At 54.8% G+C, this 18,856-nt stretch overlaps 1 protein-coding gene across 11 annotated transcripts in view; it reads right to left on the reverse strand.

Annotated features, from left to right (window-relative positions):
* CLEC16A (C-type lectin domain containing 16A) overlaps window positions 1-18,856 on the reverse strand; it is a 203,646-nt gene that overhangs the window by 156,768 nt on the left and 28,022 nt on the right. For all 11 annotated transcript variants that reach the window (XR_007147697.1, XR_007147698.1, XM_047837904.1 and 8 more), the window contains exons 7-9: window positions 15,341-15,515; window positions 13,769-13,822; window positions 10,360-10,473 (exon numbers count right to left, since the gene is read on the reverse strand). Coding sequence is in view for 9 of the 11 variants with exons in the window: in XM_047837904.1 (XP_047693860.1) it covers window positions 10,360-10,473; window positions 13,769-13,822; window positions 15,341-15,515 (343 nt within the window). In the remaining 2 variants the exon portion in view is untranslated. The remainder of the gene's footprint in view (window positions 1-10,359; window positions 10,474-13,768; window positions 13,823-15,340; window positions 15,516-18,856) is intronic.

Consider the following 18,856-nt stretch of genomic DNA (forward strand, 5'->3'; position numbering starts at 1 on the left):
GGTAGGGCGGGGGCATGAGGGGGAAGCTCGAAGCTCAGGAGGGCTTCGTGGAGAAGGAAATGACTGATCCAAGTCTTGAATGGTAACAGGAGCTCACCAGAACACTTGGGAGGAGAATGGTCGGAAGGCCAGCTCAGAGCTCTGGCCATTTGCTCTTGACTGGCCATACAGCTGGTGTGTCTGGTGACCGCAGCGGTGTCCCAGGACACTATGCGCTTGGCCAGCTCCCCAGAGAGCAGCAGACACGCGGCAAGTCAGGGGGTAGTGCTGGACCAGCTGGGCGGCCTCTCCAGCCACCCGTTCATGATGGAGCTCGTGAAGAACCCTAGCTTAGAGGGAAAGGAGGAGGAGACAGGTAGCGAGAGGGGACGGATAAGGACAAGGACAGATGACATGGCTCCAGTGTCGGGCTCTATAGGAGCTGTTGCGATATCTGAGAAAGCTCACCTCCCAGGCTCTCCCGGGCCTAGTCCGCTCACCTCCTGAGGACGCAACTAGAATCCTCCTGTTCAAACAGCTCCGCCGAGGGGCTTGAGAAAGAGGAGAAAGCTTTTCCCCATACGCAAGGAGGCAGGCCGCGCTGACTCACAGAAACATGCCCAGCATAAGGGCAGACCTGAGCACGATCTCATTGCACTTACTGGCCCAGTGGCCCTGACCAAATGAGCCTCGGTTTCCTCATCAGTAAAACAGAGACAGTAGCAGCTGCAGCACATGTGGCCACAGAGCTGATATGAGACCCTGAACGCAAACACGCCAGGCACAATGCCCGCCACAAACGGGCGCTCTAGAAATATTTATTCGCCTCCGACCCCTGGCAGGTGGATCACCAACCAGGAGGGAAGAGATAAGAGATGGCAGGGGAGGGGCTAACTTCTAAAAACAAACAGTCCCATTCTGTTTTAAACCTGGCTCCCTAGCTCCTAGAAACGTTCTGGTTTGTTAATGGGCTAGACTCGGCCTCCCCCAAGCGCCCCTGGGCCCCCTCCCCAACCCAGCCTCGGGGGACAGCCCCCAACCCAGCCCCTGGGCCCCCTCCCCAACCCAGCCTCGGGGGCTGGGACCAGCGGGACGGACAGCACAAAGGCGGGGTGGGACCTGTGGAGACGCCGGAGCAGCCGGAGCCCAGGCGCAGGGCCCCCCTGCCCACCACCTTCTCCCGGGGCCTCGGTTTCCACCGGCACCAGATCAAATCAGCGCTCCCCCCTCCGGGGCCGCTGTGAGGTGGCAGAAGGCAGCAGACTCCCTTGTCACTGGTTTCCAGGTACTCACAACCGTCACTCACACCCAGCGTGCCTCGAACACGTGCCCGGTGCCGCTGTGATCACTTTGCGCGTGCCGACGCGCTTGACTCTCCGTCACACGACTAGAGACGGGGGGAGCGGCAGAGAGGGAGGGACTGGCTTGGCGTCCCGCAGAGGCAGAGCCAGGATCCGGATCCAGGGAGTCTGGCTTCCAGGCCGACCTGTCTGACCACCCGGCCGCACCGATCGAGAGCTCACCCCCTCGTCAACAAGCCCCCACCAAGCCTGCCGGCGTGGGGCCAGCCCCGCCCCCGCAGGGTGGACGTGGGGCCCGGCCAGGCCCCAGTCAGGCTGACCGGAGCAGCGGGTGGACAGACCTGTGGAGCAAAAACTCAGGGACAGGTGACTAGGCGGCCTTCCGACCTGACCATCGTCATGACCGACCACGACGCAGAAAGATTCCCCATTTTGTCTCGTATACAGGGAGCTCCACGTGTCACAGGGGGTCATGGTGACCCAGGGGCCTGCACCAACCATAACCAACAGCGCGTGGCTTTGCAAGTGGCAGTGAAGGGGAGCTCGGCTGATAACTGCCGCAGAGGGAGCCTGGGAGCCGCTCCAGAATGTGGGGACCAGCAAGCAAACGACAGGGACCATCAGCTCTGGGGAGCTGCAGGGGTGCACGTGCCAGGTGCCAGACCCTCGGTGACACGGGGCTGCTGACGCGAAGCCCCAGGGCACGTCTGGGACATGCTACCACAACCATGTCAGCGAGGCGACCGGGCGATGTTGCCACATGAAACGGGGGAAAACAAAACCCATCGGGGACAAACACGAAGAGTCACAGGCCACTTCCATTAACGAGAGGGACGTGCATGCTTCTCTATCAATCGGCCAATCGTGGGGGAGCGTCGCGGCCGCAGGGCCAAAAAAACCAAAAAAGTGCCGTCGGTCTGGACCCGGTGCGCTCTCCAAGCTCGGAGGACTCGCCCCGTGCACACGCCGGGCACCGTCACTGGGACAGGAGCAACAGCTCACATCCGGAGGCTCCGTGACCGCCTGTAAGACAACCTCTAGGGTGCCGCGAGGCCTGCGGGAGGCCAGGCCCCTCCCATCCCTGGCCGGCTCCACCCAGGCCACCGTTTCTGTCCCCTCGACGCCTAGCGTTGCCCAGTCCGTCCCTTCAGTGACAGGCCCGACATTCGATCAAAAGCTGGGGCGCCTGGGTGGCTCAGGCTGTTGAGCTTCCAACTTCGGCTCAGGTCATGATCTCGCGGTCTGTGAGTTCAAGCCCCACATCGGGCTTTGTGCCCACAGCTCGGAGCCTGGAGCCTGTTTGGAATTCTGTGTCTCCCTTTCTCTCCACCGCTCCCCCATTCATGCTCTGTCTCTCTCTGTCTCAAAAAAATAAATAACTGTTAAGAAAAAAATTTTTTTTAAAAAAAGCTAACGAATGCTGTGGAACAAATGAGCTGCAGGACACAATGCTTACGCAAAATAACGTACACTCTTCCATCATAATGCCACACGAAGCCCTTGTTCGGCTTTTCTTCAGAAGGACTGTTCTACTACGTCCTACTCTCTCAAAAGAGATCACTGGGGACTCCCCGCCACCCGAAACATTCAGTCCAGAAGCCCACATCTCGCTGCAGACGGCGGCAGGAGAACAAGAAACAGAAACAGCATGGGGACCTGGGGCGGGATGCCAGCGATCCCCTCACGCTGGGGGACAGCAGAATGATCCCCTAACCTCTGGGGGCGTCGGCCCGCTCACGGGGAGACTGTGACGATGAAGCCACCTCACCAGGTCATCAGGAGCCTAAAAGGAGGAGAACAAGAAGAAATCCCCACCCGCCCCCCCGACCCAGTGGTTCCGACAGAGTGGCCTCTGTTCCGATCCCAGCCAGGCAGCTCATCCCCACCAAGGTCTCTGACCCACCATTTCCCATGCCTTGCCCACTGCCACGCCCCCCCCCCCCCGCCCCCCACTCAGCTCTTCGTCCTTCAGTCTTCAACCCAGACCTCCTCCGGGAAGCCTTTCGTCACCAGCATCTCTCAAAGCTGGTTTCTACTTCCTGCCAGATCCAAATCTCCCATCTACGTGGACACACTTGTTTACTGTCTGTTTCCCCCGACCAGACAGGTCATGACAGCGACCTTGTCTGTCTTATTCATCCTGTATGCCCTGAGGCCAGCACGGTACCTGCCTGGAAGGTGGGGGTGCTCCAGAAACGCGTGTGGGAAGGACAAGAGGGGTGAGCAAGCCGGGCAGCCTGGCACGCACGACGTGCTCTGCGGACAGGTGCTCCTCTTACTAGGGAATGACCTGTCGTGGGAGTGACCCCCAGGGTGATACTGTGTGAGCACATACAGCCCTGTAGCGGTTTTTTCCCTTCTCTCTGTCCATGAAGCTGGAGGTTTCCGAGAGGGCCCCTGGGGGTAAGGTCATGAGCATCACAGCAAATGGTCAGCGGGCAGGCAATCTCAGGATAGCCAGGAACTCTTAACTCACTGGGGAAAACCCACCGACCGTGCCCTGGGATTACAGCTACAGAAGAGCATGACGGTCTTCAGTTGGGCAGGGAGTGACTCACACCACACCCCTCCTGGCCCATCATCATTAAACTGCTGGAGCATCAGACAGGAAAGTGAACGGAGCGGCCCTTTTCTCACCCGCATGCTGCCCCCTGCCCCCCCCCCCCCCCCCCGCCGCGCCCAGCCTCCCATCAGACAAAGCACCCTGAGCAAAACCAAGTCTCCCAGATGGAGGACCTTGGCGCTGACCGAGACTGAATTTCCTGGAGTCGTTCGAGACAAGATGCTCGATTCCCTCACGGTGATTCATTATTTCAAGACAACTGATGTTTACTGCAGGAGCCAGGCTAAACACTGGGGACACAAAGGAAACGAGGCTCCCGTTTCTCTTGGTGTAAACCTCGGAGTCTTCCAGTGGCTCCAAAGGCACCACGTGCCTCGGGCTCTCCCTCCCTCCCTGGCCCCACCCTACTACGCTCTGCCTTGCCATGCTGTTCCTGGCTGTTCCTCGGACACACCAGGCACACGCCTGCCTCGGGGCCTTTCGGGCTGGCTGTTCTCTCTGGCCAATGCGCTCTCCCTGCAGAAATCGACATGACTCAGTCCCTCGCTTCACATCTATGCTCATCTTCCCAGTGAGTCATACCCTGGCCGCTCGATGGAGAACTGCACCCCACTCAAGCCTCTGAGCACTGCCTCCTCTCCCTCCCCGGCTTTCCTGCTGCAGCTTTCCAAAGGCATGCCTCAAATTCTACCATGCTACATGTCCACTAATAATTTCCTCGTTCCCCTCTCTCTTCCCACTCTAAGAGAAGCTCCGGGAGGCCTGGGGCCTTTGCTCTGCTTCCTCCTGCACTGTCCGTGCCTAGAACAGACTCTGGTACGTGTCCAATAATACTTGTTAAATAGATGAGTAAGTAATGCTGACCTGGCCTCAGAATCTGGTTAAAAGCCTCAAAATGGCCATAGGGGCCAGGCGGCTGATGAAAACTACCCAAGTCCCAGGACAGAGACACCGGAAGCGTGGGTGCCTCATTTTTCTGTCCCCACCCTCGATTTTCCAAATTTTCACAGAAACCTGGGAGAATTCACCAATGGCTCAATGCAGACTAGGGACAGTTCCCATCCAGCATGCGGCATGGCCATAACTCACACCAGAGAGCAGCCTCCAGCCTTGGGGCCACCCCTGCCCACTCTGTGTCACGCTGCCGGGTGAACACAGAAAAGCCCTGTAGGGTTTGAGTCACAGAATCTCCTCCACCCCCACCCACCCCTCCTATGCCCACTTGGCTTCTCCCTGTTGGCTCCTGCAAGGCACAGCCATTCCAAGAACCCTTGGCCCTTCCCTGGCTCGCCGGACCAGGACCGGCATCCCTGGGCCCCGGCTACCATCACCTGTAGCCCTGGCTGAAGGCTGTCCCTCCATGAGCCCCCACACCAGGGGACTTCCGGCCCCACCCGCAAAGGAGAAGGAAGAGGACGGTTCCTAAGAGGTCTCTCATCCACGACAACACCATACTTGGTAAGTGGGAAACGCTGCACTCCGGATTCTCCTTCATTCTGTCACGTCCTCTTACGCATGAATCACTCAGTACTTTTGCAGCCAACGGTGGCGACTGGGAGCCAGAATTCCATTCAGGGATTATGGGGTAGACCACAATGGCCCCGCAAGAAAGGGACAAGACACGACGAGTTCTAATTCTTTTGTGGCAATGTTTGTATCTGTGCCAATTAAGGCCCTTGATTCATAGCAGTCTATTTTTTCCCCTCAGCGTTCGCCATCAACTCTCTCCCAGAAGCCTCTTACCGCTTTCAGGAAGAAGAATGTGTGGCCTTCAGAACGAGCAACGATTAACCGGGGGCACGGGGAAGGTCGGGGTCACCGAAAGATTCAGGGGAACTCTAATTCGGGCTGCAGAGGGGGGCTACTCCGCGTGACGCAGTCAATACACAGGAGGCCCGGCGGCCGTCGGAGTCCAGCCTGGTTTGGAGAGAGAGCCCTGCAAGCAGTGACCGGGGGCCCTGGTCGACCGGTGGCGCACTGCCTCCACGAACACAGAAGCCAGGGGGGCCAGGCTGCTAGTTTCGCGGCCGCCAGCTCCACGGGCCACGAGTGGACGGAGCGTTCTGGTAGCAGGGGGTCCGGCTCCCAGGAAGGACAGGTGTCCTGTGGAGAGCCGGCGGCTCATGTTTTAGGTGTGCCCTCGCTCACTCTTCTGGATCCCCAGAGAATCATCTGGCGACCATTCCAGCCGGCTGGACTGGTGCCCACAGAGACGACATCATCATTTGGGGACGAACCATCCCGGCCCGGGATTCTCAGTTCCCACTCTGAATTCACGGCCAGCCAACCACATGAGCACCCACGAACTGGCTACGTACTTGCACTTTCCGGAGGTCGAATCCGGGGCTGACGTGAGCTGGAGGGCCCGGGATGCACACAGACAGGTCAGCCCCCCACCACCAAATGGCAAAGCTTGCTCTTCGTGCTGTCACTGTTACCACTGCTGCTCACACCGGGCCCTCGGTGCCTCTGTGTCTGGTCATAAGGCACCTCCCGAGGGGTACTCTAGGTGTGCCTCCACACTAATCATCCCAGGAAGGGGGGTCCCCAACTAGGAGACGCAGGGCTGTCGTGCGGCATCAGAAACTGACGATAACACCTAATATCAGGGCCTGACGTGCGCCAGGCTTTAGGAGAAGTAGCGGACACCGCGTGCATTAACCTAACTAGAGAAGGGAGGAAACTGAGGCCCAGAGCAATGGACTAACTTGCCCCGGGGTACACCTAGTGAGACCTGGGGCCAGGATCTGGGGGGCCCGGGCAGTCTGACTCCAGAGTCCACTCCACTAGACTGGCCCCGAAGACGGAACGCAGTACAGCACCAAGACCACCTCGCCCTGACGCTCTTCCCCCAAAGCCTGCCTCTGAGCAGGTGGCGTGGGAGGGTCAGGCTCTGAAGCTGTTTCTGTTTTGAGAGTGATCAAGAACAGCATCGTGAGAGCCCGGTGACCCCGCCCCCGGTTCACCCATCAAGTCACTCATTCCTGCAGTGAGAGCCCCTGGGCATGGGCTGCAAGCCGGTCATGGCACAGGCCCCCTCCGCTCGCAGGGAGTGGGAAGCCCAGCGAGGCGAGCGCTCTCTCCTGCGCACCACCGCATCTCTGTTGCAGGAACGGACGAAGGAGTGCAAGACGAAGGAAACTTTTCTACAGAAATGGAGGGTGAGAAAAGGTTCTTTAAAAAAAAAACAAAACAACCAAGTACCCATAGGTAATGATGCATATCCCGTAATCTAATCTATATGTTCGTTGTGCAAAAATGATGAGACGTTAGCAGTTTCAGAATTAGTGTTCTCTTACTCTATTTCCCTCAACACGAAACCTGATCTGCTCTGCATTAGAATTATAGCAAGAACTATCCCCGAGCAGGAACCATATGATTTTTAATGCACAGACGAATTTCAACTCGGCATTCACCTCGCCATGCTGGTGTGTTTTAAATTTAACCCTAAATTACAGACTTTTCAAACAACTCCGCTCTTCCCTCTGCTCCTCTCTCTTCAATTTTGGTTTGGTTTTGTGAAAGGTCTGCTGGTAAAAATGAAGCAATACCAGTAACTTATCTACAAATTACGGGAAGGAGAAAGTAGGTTAAAAAAGACCAAGAAACTTAAAACAAGCACAATCAAACCACATCCGAGTGAGGCAGGAAACAATAGGAGACCGTTCTTGCTCAGAGGGAAGGAAGGTGAGTCTCACCGGGACTGTTATCGAGCAAGTCACCGATGGGGACTCACCTCCACTCCACCCAACTTTCAAGTGCAGTCATCCGAACGCGACACAGTTCGATTCTGCAGCCAGGCAAAGGCGATACCCGGAAGCAGAAGGCAGACACTTTCACTTGGGGCTGGCAATTCCTTCCACGCTCAAAAGAATCTCATTTTCAGTTCAGACGCCCACCACGACGAGCCGCTGTGAGTCTGTCACAATGGAGGCAGAAACTTCGTCCCCAAAAAGGGGGCCGGTGGGAGAAAGGACGGGTCTCCCGAAAGCTCCCTCTCGTCGGAGGGCCCAACCGCCGTGGGTATCCCAGGCTGAGCGGTCGCCAGTAACATTCTGCAGTTTGCTTCTGCTCAAATTGCAAACCCCAAGCATCAATGCCAGTACCCTGCTGTGACAGCGTGCTGGAGTTCTGGCAAGATGTGACCACGGGGGGATAACCAGCGAAAGGGTGTGATTATTTCTCGTGGCCGCAGGCCAGTCAAGTGCAATGAGAAAGCCTGCAAACCCCAGCAGCCCAGAGATCTCTGTGTCCGTCCCTCTGAACGCCAAGTCCAACTTCGTCACTGAATGTCTCACACGAAGACACTGTGGGACGAAGTCTGAGCAGCCATCTTGGGAAATGGAGACCACACGACAAAAGAAAGCCCAAGGAGACTCAACACGGCCCAATGTGATATGAATGGAAATGTCCTAGGAGCGTGCAGCAGGCTGGATGGGGACCGGGCGAGTCTGATGGCAAACACATGCCGACCCGATGGGGACCGCCTCGGAGAAGCGTGCAGCAGAAACATGTGTACAATGGGGACCAGACCTTCTGACTGCTGCAACACAATCCCGAGATGCAGATTTTTTCTGTGTGAAACTTCCTAACGGTTAACGTTGGTCACTCATAGAACTCTCTGTTAAATACCGCGAACACCAAACCAAACGGCTTTGAGGGCCAGGCTGCAACCTGCCGGGTACCTGATGGACACTTCAGCTGTGTTTCCTCCCCATCCCCACCAAGAGCCCTCTGGGGTAGGACGCGCCCTCTCCGTTTCCTAAGTGGGGGGGAGGGAGGACGATGCGCCTGAGGGGGCCCGCTGGCTGGCGGTCATCGGCAGCTCTGCCCTCGAGGCCCTGCGACTCTGCTGGGTCAGCACTCCACCCCTCGCATTCGGTCAGCAGCAGGGAGTTTCAGAAAGTTGGAAAGAAAACTGTCCGGCTCCACGAACACCAGGTCGTCTCCACGTTGCCCCGCCTGAAGTGTCGTGGCACGGGCCCGTAAGGGAGGCTGTCCTGTCCAATACTCGTCACTCCTGTCCCTCTAGGTTACATCCCCTCGCCAAAAACTACTCCTTCCCTTTAGAGCACGTGTGAAACTCGAGACAGTACGTTTGTTTGTATATTTATTTGAGCGACATCTGTCACTCCTACTAGACTATAAAGCTCCAGAAAGACAGAAACCATTAGGATTTTGTACATCCCCAGAGCCAGCACGATGCCTGTTCCAAAGAAAGGGCTGAATAAATACTTTCTGAATGAATCAAAAAAGGGACAGACCAGACAGGGGCCGTGAAAGGGCCCCATTCAAGTCAGCTGAACTAATGCCACCACTGACAAGGACAGAGTGTCTGGGAACCTTTTCAAAGGCTCTAAGACTCCCTTCAATAGCAAAAGGGCCCGGCCAAGCCATCGTAGGCCAGAAAAACCAGAAGGGCAGGGACCCCTGTCACTGCGCCCCAGGCAGTTCTGGCCTCCCACGCTATGGGATCCTCCGCCACCTGCTTCCTCAGATATGGCAACAGAGCCGACTGCCCAAGGGCAAGCCTAGCCCTTGGAGCTTTCTACCCACTGCCTGAGAAACCGGTTGCAGGGACAGAGTCCTCATGAAACAGCCTTTGTGTGAAACACCGGCTCATCTCAGACACATCCGCCGGGCCCAAGCTGCAGCGGATACAGTGAGACAAGTCGCCTGCCGCGGCTGGGAACGAGGAGCCAGGGCCTCCCAGGCCATAGGTATGGTGAAGGTACAGGTGTGCGGGCAGAACCTCGGGGCCTGCAGGGGAAAAGGCAAGCTGCACCAGTACTAAGGAAGCCTGGCGCTCAGCACACATGACGATGATGGGAGGGAAGACAGACGAGATACACAGGGGCCAAGCGGGAAGAAGCCGTGACTCCCGTCTCCCTGTCTCGGGAGTTTCCCGTTAGCAGAGCACAAAATGCAGACGTGCTGTGCTTAGGCCACAGGTGGGTGATCGTTTAAAACGGGGGAGCATGTGCATCAAAATGAGGATTTCCAGCTTGTCTGGAAACGCGAGGAAACCAGGCAATCCCGCATCCGTGTTCTGGCAGAGCCGCAGGCTGGGGAGGAACCGCAGCTACTGACAGAGAGCATGTGCTGTCCAATTTGCCACAGGCCCCACCACTCCCTACTGCCCTCCAGGGGGGGGTCCGCATCATTCACAGATGTTCTCCGTCCAGTCTCTGCTGGCATTTGTACCTTCGTCAAGGTGTGCTCTCATTCTGTCCCAGTAACAGTGTCTCACAGATTCGCGACCAGGGCCCAGAGCAGTACAACTTCCCGTTCAATAACATCCGATCAATCAAATCCGCTCAGTACCCAAACCCAGATGTTCCTGGGGACACATTTCAAGACGCCGATCGGGTTCCTCACGTCTCAGACCAGCTTATACGCCATCATGGCTGCCGTACAGGCAGAACGTCAGTTTCTGGTTTTAGAGAAACACACGCACGAACAAAACGAGCAACGGCCTATCAACGTCTACACACGGTCCCAACGCTAAGGACTTACGCAACTTCGCTGAACATCCTGTTCGCTCTTAGCATACATCTCAGACAGATCACCGTTCAGAATGACTTCCGCTAGTGAGTTCACCAGGGGTGCGTGATGTATAATTAGGAAGACCTGGTGAGAAAGAAGACACCGGGTTTGCGTTAAAGCGTGTGCTCTCTCCACTTCTTCCTCCATCACAAATAACCAGGCTGAGGTACCCAGGGCCCGTACTGAACAGCAACTCCCGTGAAGCAAAATCCAAAGAATGGGTCTCATTTAGGAGAAACCGGTTACGCCTTTCTCCTCCCAGGGTTGGCCGCTCCTTCATTCAGACTGTTGCCTATTTGGCTGGCTGCTCCCCAGCGGAAGGAAGTGCATCAAAGCAAGACGGTCCCTCATGGCCGGGGGAGGCCAAATCCCACTGAAGTGGAGCAAAGTGGGAGAGCAGCGGCCAAAGCAGCACACTCCTTCCTCTCCACAGGCATCTCAGCGTCGAATCTGATTACGCTAAGACTGGAAGGCACAGACCCAACATCTCAGTTATACGGGAGGAAGGGGCCGGCAAGTCTCGTTCCCGTCCAGGACTTGGCAAACCATCGTCTCCACACAGAGCCCACGGCTGGAATGCGCTGGGACCCCCGCGGTGGGTCTCAGAGCACCAAGATTCCGTGGCAGTGTCGGGAGGTGTGGACGCTGTGGGGAAGAGAAGCCACAGGAGCCAGAGGCAGACCCAGCCGGGCCAGCATGTGGAATGGGAAGGCACTGGGCTGTCTGGGATGGCCCTGCCACCCCAGCCCGTGGCCCAACGTTCAGGACAACGGCGCTGGGAATCAGGGTATTCAAAGGTGCCTCGCAAAGCTGGCTCAGACACGCCGGCTACTTTGTGTTACAATATAAAGCCAACAGCAGCAGTGGAGCACAGTGTGGGACGTGCACCATTTACACAGAAAAAGGGTGTGTGCGCCCATCTGCATTTGCTCACGTGCACACGGAACAGGATTTCTAAGCCCTGGCGCTATGATCCGGCCCTAATTCTTTGTTGTGGGGGGCTGCTGTGTGCACTGTAGGATGTCTGGAAGCCTCTCTGGCCTCGACCCAACCAGAAATGTCTCCGGATGCTGGAGGGGGGTGGGGGAGGAAGGGAGGCAAAATCACCCCCAGTTGAAAACCTCTGCAGACAATGTGCCTGGAAGAGCGTAAGAAAACCCTGTAACTATAGTAGACTCTGGGGACAGAAATCAGGAGAAGAAACAAAAGTAGATAGAAAACTTGGTCTTCACCTGTTTTGAACTTTTTAACTTAAAAAAAAAAAATCTGTTAAAAGACCAAAAAAAAAAAAAACATTGTTTAGGGGCTCCTGGGTGGCTAAGTCGGTTAAGCATGTGACTCTTGATTTCAGCTCCAGTCATGATCTCATGGTTCGCGACATCGAGTCCCGAGTCTGGCTCTGTGCCGACAGCTGGCAGCCTGCTTGGAATTCTCTCTCTTTTCCTCTCTCTCCCTGCCCCTCCCCCACTCGCACACACGTGCTCTCTTCCTTTCCCAAAATAAAAAAATTTTAATTAAAAAATAAAAAATAAGCAGTGTTTAAAAAACAAATAATTGTGGCGCCTGGGTGGCTCAGCCGGTTAGGCGTCCGACTTCAGCTCAGGTCACGATCTCGCGGTCCGTGGGTTCGAGCCCCGCGTCAGGCTCTGGGCTGATGGCTCAGAGCCTGGAGCCTGCTTCCGATTCTGTGTCTCCCTCTCTCCCTGCCCCTCCCCTATTCATGCTCTGTCTCTCTCTGTCTCAAAAATAAATAAACGTTAAAAAAAAAAAATTAAAAAAAAAACAAACAAATAATTAAAAAACAAAAAACAAAAAACCCAGCAAAGCCAAACGCTGAAATGCTGCTATGTCTGAGAAGCAGGATCAGGGGACAGGGGTAAGAGGTAAGAGGGAAACTTCTTGAAGGACAGCATCCCCGGCCACACTAAATTAATGTCGTCAATGGGAATTTTCTTGGTTTTGCAGTTTTGTCTGTCAAATCACACGTAAGGATGCTCTGACGTAGGGATCAGGGACATGGCATTACCCCCCATTGGAGGCTCTCGTGCATTTTGGGCGACAACATTGAAAAGCTCCACGGAAGGAACAGGGAGAACGGGCCCTGGAGCACCGGCTCACAAGTCTGCTTTCTGTGAGCTACTCAAACGAGTAATTTGGTGCCTGAGCTGTTAGGCCCTCGCTCAGAAAAGAGGAGGTAAGGGGCTCTCCGAGAAAGGGCGACCGCTGACCCCACACTCCTCAGAGGGACTCCGCCTGTGCAACGCGCCCACAGCTAGAGGGTCCTGGGAGCGCCTTCTATGGGATTCCCGGGGCTGAGTGTCTCTCTGCTCAGGTCCTGCCAGACTCCCAGAACGCCAAGCAGGAGATTCAGGCAGATTTGTAATGAGGCGGCAGAGGAAGGTGCCAGGAGAGGTGGGGGTTTGCACGCAGCTGCGCTGCACGGAGAGGCATTCAGAAGGAGAGGGCACCAGCACAGGGCTCGGAGCACAAAGCCCCCGGGACAAGACTCTGTGAGGGAGAAAGGGGCAGGCCACGCACGGACCCCAACTGGCTTAGCCTCCACGGGGAGGCTGCGGCCGCGCCTCTCTCTCTCTCTCTCTCTCTCCTCAGTCCTCCACCTCCAAACGGCCCAGGGACCAAGTTAGAAGGACTTTCTCTCAGCAAAGCAAATAAATACCTGTGCCATTGCAGAAGTGGGAACAGAGCTCTGGTCAAACGTTTGACTATTTGACAGTCTAATGAGATGGCCTGAAAGTCTGGACTGCTTGTAATAAAAATATTTTTAAAGTTATGTAACCGGGTCACCATGGAGTTTTTCCTTTCTTGTAAATATTAAATAATTACGAGAAGGAAACACACTTGTTTAAGGAGGGGGAGCAGACAAATTGGCTCAAGACACAAATCTGGGAACGGAGGCTGCTACAAGATACCTTCCAGAAGGTAATCTGGGAAGTACAACCACGACAAAAGCCTCGTTAGTGGAAATCCGTTCAACGGAGGTTGCTGCAGAGAGATACACGCGCTGGGTCTTGCAGTTGGGGTCTATTTCAAAACGCCATGAGTAACACCCATGCCGTCCACATTTCCAGAGTATTCCGAACGCCCCTTGGTTGTGTGGAAACCTCAGTCCCCATGGTCAAAACCAAGTACGTAAGGGCCAGGTTTGATTTACTTTCCATTTTCCTTTCAATTTCCATCTCTTACCATGAAGAAGATAGCAGCACCTCTACTCAGCGTCTGAAAAGTAGAACCACCCCCCACCCTTCCTTTTATTGTTTCATTTCAAGACGGGACACAGAGAGAAGACAGGGTGACGTGGCCCGGTCCTCCAAAGGACTCCCAAATGTGGCTGGGGACACAGACAAATGATGACACATACCTGCGACAGGAGATAGAGAGAAACCGGCAGGCTGATTTTCGGGCGTTCTCCTCCCTAGGGAAGGTCAGGCAGAAAGAGAGAGAGAGAGACAGAGAGGTCCTGGTCACACACGTGAGCAGCACAAAAGACATGAAGCCAAAAGCCATCTGTCTGAGGAGAGGCGCCCCGTCCCCCACTTCCTCTGTGACCCTAAGGCTGTTCTTTCCCGGTACCAGTCAGAAGTCCACTCTGCAAAATAAATTCGCAACCTGATCCCACCCAACACCGTCTCAAGGCCTCAATTTTTCTACCTGAGAAGTCCTTCACCATTAGTCACGGACTAGAGCCTGGGTCCAGGAGAAAAATGAGCCCCTTAAATTACCAGGAATGTTAATTTGCCCCAGCTGGGGCACAGAGTGGCTGGCTGGCAGGACGGGCCTCTGGAGGCCTGCTCTCAGGAAGAGCGTTCAAAATGGGGCAGGGAGGCGTCGGGGCACTCTGGCTTAGGAAAAACCCCGCGTTGGTAACTGAACTTCACTGTGCTCCATCCCGCATCGACCCTGTGAGGACCTTCAGGACCCTCGTTTCGCTCGGGGGGTGGGGGATGGGGTGGGAGGGGGAGGTCAGCTGCCTTGTCCAAGGTAACAGAGTGAGGAAAGGGAAGAAGCAGAATGTGAGCCCAGGTCTGCAAACTCCAAGTCCCGTGCTTTCTCTCTGCCACCCCCGGCCCCCGCCCCCGCACAGCCTCTGACGGATCCAGTTAGGGCTGCAATTTTTTTTTTATTTATTTGTTCTTAGGAAGAATCTCCATGTTCCACCTCCAAGAAGAAAGCTCCAAGCCCTGGAGGCACATGTGCAGAGGCTGGAGCCCCCGGAGAGTAACCAGCCGACTCCATCCTGCCTCCTGTGGAGGCCTCTGCCCCTGAAATCTGGGAAGGACGGGGCAGAATTCCTCACGGTGGGACCTGAGAGCCACCAGCTCAGAGCCACGTGGCGGACAGGTTCACGATGCAGACTGCCGGTGCACTGCAGACCCTCTGAGCCAGAATCCCTGAGATGGAGAGAGGGCCCCAGAGGACGTGCCTGTCAACACTCACACCGGATTCTGAGCCTAACTGCGGGCAGTCCCTGCTCTGGGCTGCTTCCCTAAGGGCGCTCCCTCACCTCCCACCCATCATGTGCAAGTGCTGGGGCTGGCTGGGTCTTCTGCAGGTCAGTGAGCTCTGGCGACCGTCAGGAAAAGTTACCAGGCTTTAGAACACCCCAAGAGAAGGATGAACAGAAACCAAAAATCTAAATTCATAGAGGTTTCCTGTTTCCTTCTCATGTCAGTGTTCTGTTCTCATTCACTTTTACAGCCAGCCCCCACCCCCAAACACACTCCCTTCCACCCCTCTCTCTCCACCTTAACCGTCCCACCCCCAGGAAATAAAAGGAAAGGAACAGAAAACCAGGACGCTTTGAAAGGAATCTCTCTCGGGCTCAAAGCCTTGGTGGCTGGCAAAGCTTGGTCCTGTTCAAGGTGACCGTTCCTCCCCTTCTGAAGACAGCCCACAGCCCACAGGCACGGCGGGGCCAGGCGCCCAGACCTACCTTGTCCTGGTTCTCCAGCGAGTACACATAGAGGGGCACGAAGAGCCTGTTCAGCAGGTGGTCCGTGAGCACGTCATTGAGGAACTCACAGTTGATGATCAGGATGTCATTGAGATAGTGCAGGTGGTCCAGGTGCTCGGCCACCAGGTCGCTCAGTTTCCCCCGATTCCGGTGCCTGCCAGGAAAAACAACAGCCTTAGCCGGGAAGCCGAAGCACAGAGCCCGTGGAGGTCACTGGGGGTGCTTCATTCACACAACAAATATTCATACAACAAACGAAGGCTCAAGAGCCACTTACAGCGGCCCTCCCAGCGGCATGCACGAAGTGAAAATGGGCAGGTGCACCACGATCGATTTCAGGGGACTCCTGGGATCCCCCCACCCTCTGGGGGCCTCCCTACAACTCGCCCACCACCACCACCCAAAACAAAATGGGTAAATAAAGCAAAACCCAGCTCCCTTAGCAAGCCATTCCACAAGAGCAACCACTACTCAATGTGGCAAGACCCCCTGCCTCCCAAGATAAGCAGTATTAATGCGGCAATAAATCCCGGATGATGAAAATGCTCCCGAGGGGTTCCAGGGAGAAAAGCAGGCCTCGGCGGCCATATCCAACCCCCCTGGCCCTGGCTACACATGGGGCACAGCGCAGGGATGGGACACCCCAGCCCCAGGCCCCCAGAGGTCTCTGTCTCCTTTCAGTAAAGCAACAAGCACACTGCTTGGGCCTCTCAGGTTGTCAGCCGCACGCCTGCCGAGGACAGAAAGAGCTCATCGGCACACCTACACTCCCTCCAAACTGGCATCTGTTGCAAGGGGCAGCGGGGCTGGGGTAAGTCATTTTGTTTGTATCGTAATTACGACCACCATTTCAGAAGGCTTGAAATTAAAGAAGAAAATAGAAGCAAAAAGACGTGAAGGTCTCCTGTAGTCCCGCCACTAACAGAGAACATTTGGGGACTTGTCAATGAGGGACCCTACAGTCTGGTTTCCCTGTGTCTATGCCTCCGTAGAGTCACATCTAAAAGGCATGTGTTAAATATCTATCCGTCAAGCCACATAACGTGCTTTAAAAAAATAATAATAATAGGATCAATTTTTCTTCTATGTAACTTTTAATAATTATTCCGTAGCATACTTTAACAAGATGCATCCCGAATATTTATAGCAAATACACCCTGTAAGCCTAATAGTACTATAATTACCTATGAACCCACCACCCAGCTGAGACCCACAATACTTATTCACAATGTTTCGCAACCTTTTCCCCCATTTAAAAAGATGCTGTGGGAATTTTTCTTTAGCAGAAGAGTTGATGTACTTCATGTCTTAAACCTTTAGTTTGAAAAGTACATGCAGATGGGTTTTTAAAGTTCAATGGTATTGGGCGCCTGGGTGGCTCAATCGTTAAGCCTCTGACTTTGGCTCAGGTCATGACAACACCGTTCGTGAGTTTGGGTCCCACAGTGGATGAGCTCGAGCCCTGCTTCTCTCTCTCTCTTTCTTTCTCTGTCTCTCTCTCTCCCGCTTGCTCACTTGCACCCTCTCTCTCTCAAAAAATAAAATAAGATACAAATAAAAGTTTAATGGTATTGATAAGCTGATAACAAACAGCAGCCCTAGCCCAACCTCCCCCACCCTTGCCTGACCTCCAGAGAAGGCAGGTGTTAACTTTTTACTTGTTTCTGTGGATACGCCCCACACCCCACCTCCTCCACCTCTACAATCTGCAGAGTCTTCTACTTTGAAGTTGAGCCATTTTCAATATCACATGGTGGCCTTCTGTTAGGACGGAACACTTTGCATTCCCTACCCACCCCCCCCCCCACCCGGCCCCAACAACTGATACTGACATCATCACAACCATTCACGGGAGAGCCACGCAGAGGACAAGGAGTCCACTTCCTTCCTGGAATGACTTTTTGTCTTTTCTGGAATCAAGTGCCACGTTATGTTTCATTCACATCCGTGACTCTTCAGCTCTGTACAGGTCCTGGCTTTCCCGAATGTCCCGTCAGATCCACCACTACTTCCCCAGTCTGGGAGCTACGGTTCTATGGCTTTGGGCCCCTCCTCCAGCACCCCTCCTTCCCGGATCCCTCTGTCATCCTGAGCCTGCCTAGGTGTGCCTCTCACCAGGTCTCTCTGCTAAGCTGTCCCTCCGGGGCAGGGGTTGCCCACTTGCGGTGATTTTGCCTTGAAGGACACATCTGGCAATGTCTGGAGACATTTTTGGCTTAAACAACTGGAAAAGGGGTGCTCCTGGCATCTGGTGGGCGGAGGCTAGGGAGGCCGCTAAATATCCTACTCTGTGCGGGACGACCCCGGACGACACAGAGTTACCCAGTTCCAAAGATCAGTGGTGCCGCCGAAACGGAGAAATCCTGCTCTGGAACTTGTATTCATCGCTCTGGGGCCCAAATCACCACCTTAACCTGTGTGTGTTGTTGTTGTTGTTGTTGTTGTTTTTAAACAGATTTACTGAGCTATAATCCGCATACCATTCACACAGCTGTCCAACCATCCTCACGATCCACTCTTGAACACTTTTAACCCCCCCTCCCAAAAAAGCCCTGTACTCCCATTTCCCCTTGTGAGTCTGCTCCTCCAGCCCTGGGAAAACACTAGTCTATCCTCAGTCTCTACAGACTGACCTGTTCTGCGCATTTCATTTAAACGGGGTCACACGGGGTGCCTGGGTGGCTCAGTCAGCCAAGTGTCCGACTCTTGATTTCGGCTGTCATGATCTCAGGGTCATAAGATCAAGCCCCACCTCAGGCTCCATGCTGAGCTTAAAGCCTGCTTAAGATTCTCACTGCCCCTCCCCGGTGTACCACTCCTGCACGGGCTCTCGCTCTCTAAAAATAAAATAAAATATGGGGCGCCTGGGTGGCTCAGTCGTTTGAGCGTCCGACTTCAGCTCAGGTCATGATCTCGTGGTTTGTGAGTTCGAGCCCCGCGTTGGGCTCTGTGCTGACAGCTCGGAGCCTGGAGCCTGCTTGGGATTCTGTGTCTCCCTCTCTCTCTGCCCCTCCCCCACTCACATGCTTTCTCTCTCAAAAGTAAACATTAAAAAAAAATTTTTTTTCATGAAAATAAATAAAACAAAAGAAAACAGGGTGAGGTAAAACGCAGTCCTTTGCATCTGGCTTCTCTCACTGAGCCTCATGCTCCCAAGGTCCAACCACGGGGCAGCACGTGCCAGAGCTCTGTCCCTTTTTACTCCCGGGCACTACTCCGCCACCTGCAAGGACTGCATTTTGTTTATTTGCCCACCAGGTGACGGGTCGTCTTACTTTTTTTACCAGCTGCCTGGCACCCCATCGATGGGGGTGTTGAACTTACCGGTCCTCTTCCCCTCTAGGAGGTCTGCGGGTTGTTTCTAACATCCCGCCGTTACAAAAAGTGGAATGGTGCGAGGAACCTTTCAGCCTATGGAAGTTCACATTCCACCTACACAAGGGTGGGCGAACTTTGCTCTAGTGTTTACTTTTCCTCAATGAACACGGAAATCTC

Source organism: Prionailurus viverrinus, chromosome E3 (assembly GCF_022837055.1).
Source record: "Prionailurus viverrinus isolate Anna chromosome E3, UM_Priviv_1.0, whole genome shotgun sequence".
NCBI lineage: Eukaryota > Metazoa > Chordata > Mammalia > Carnivora > Felidae > Prionailurus > Prionailurus viverrinus.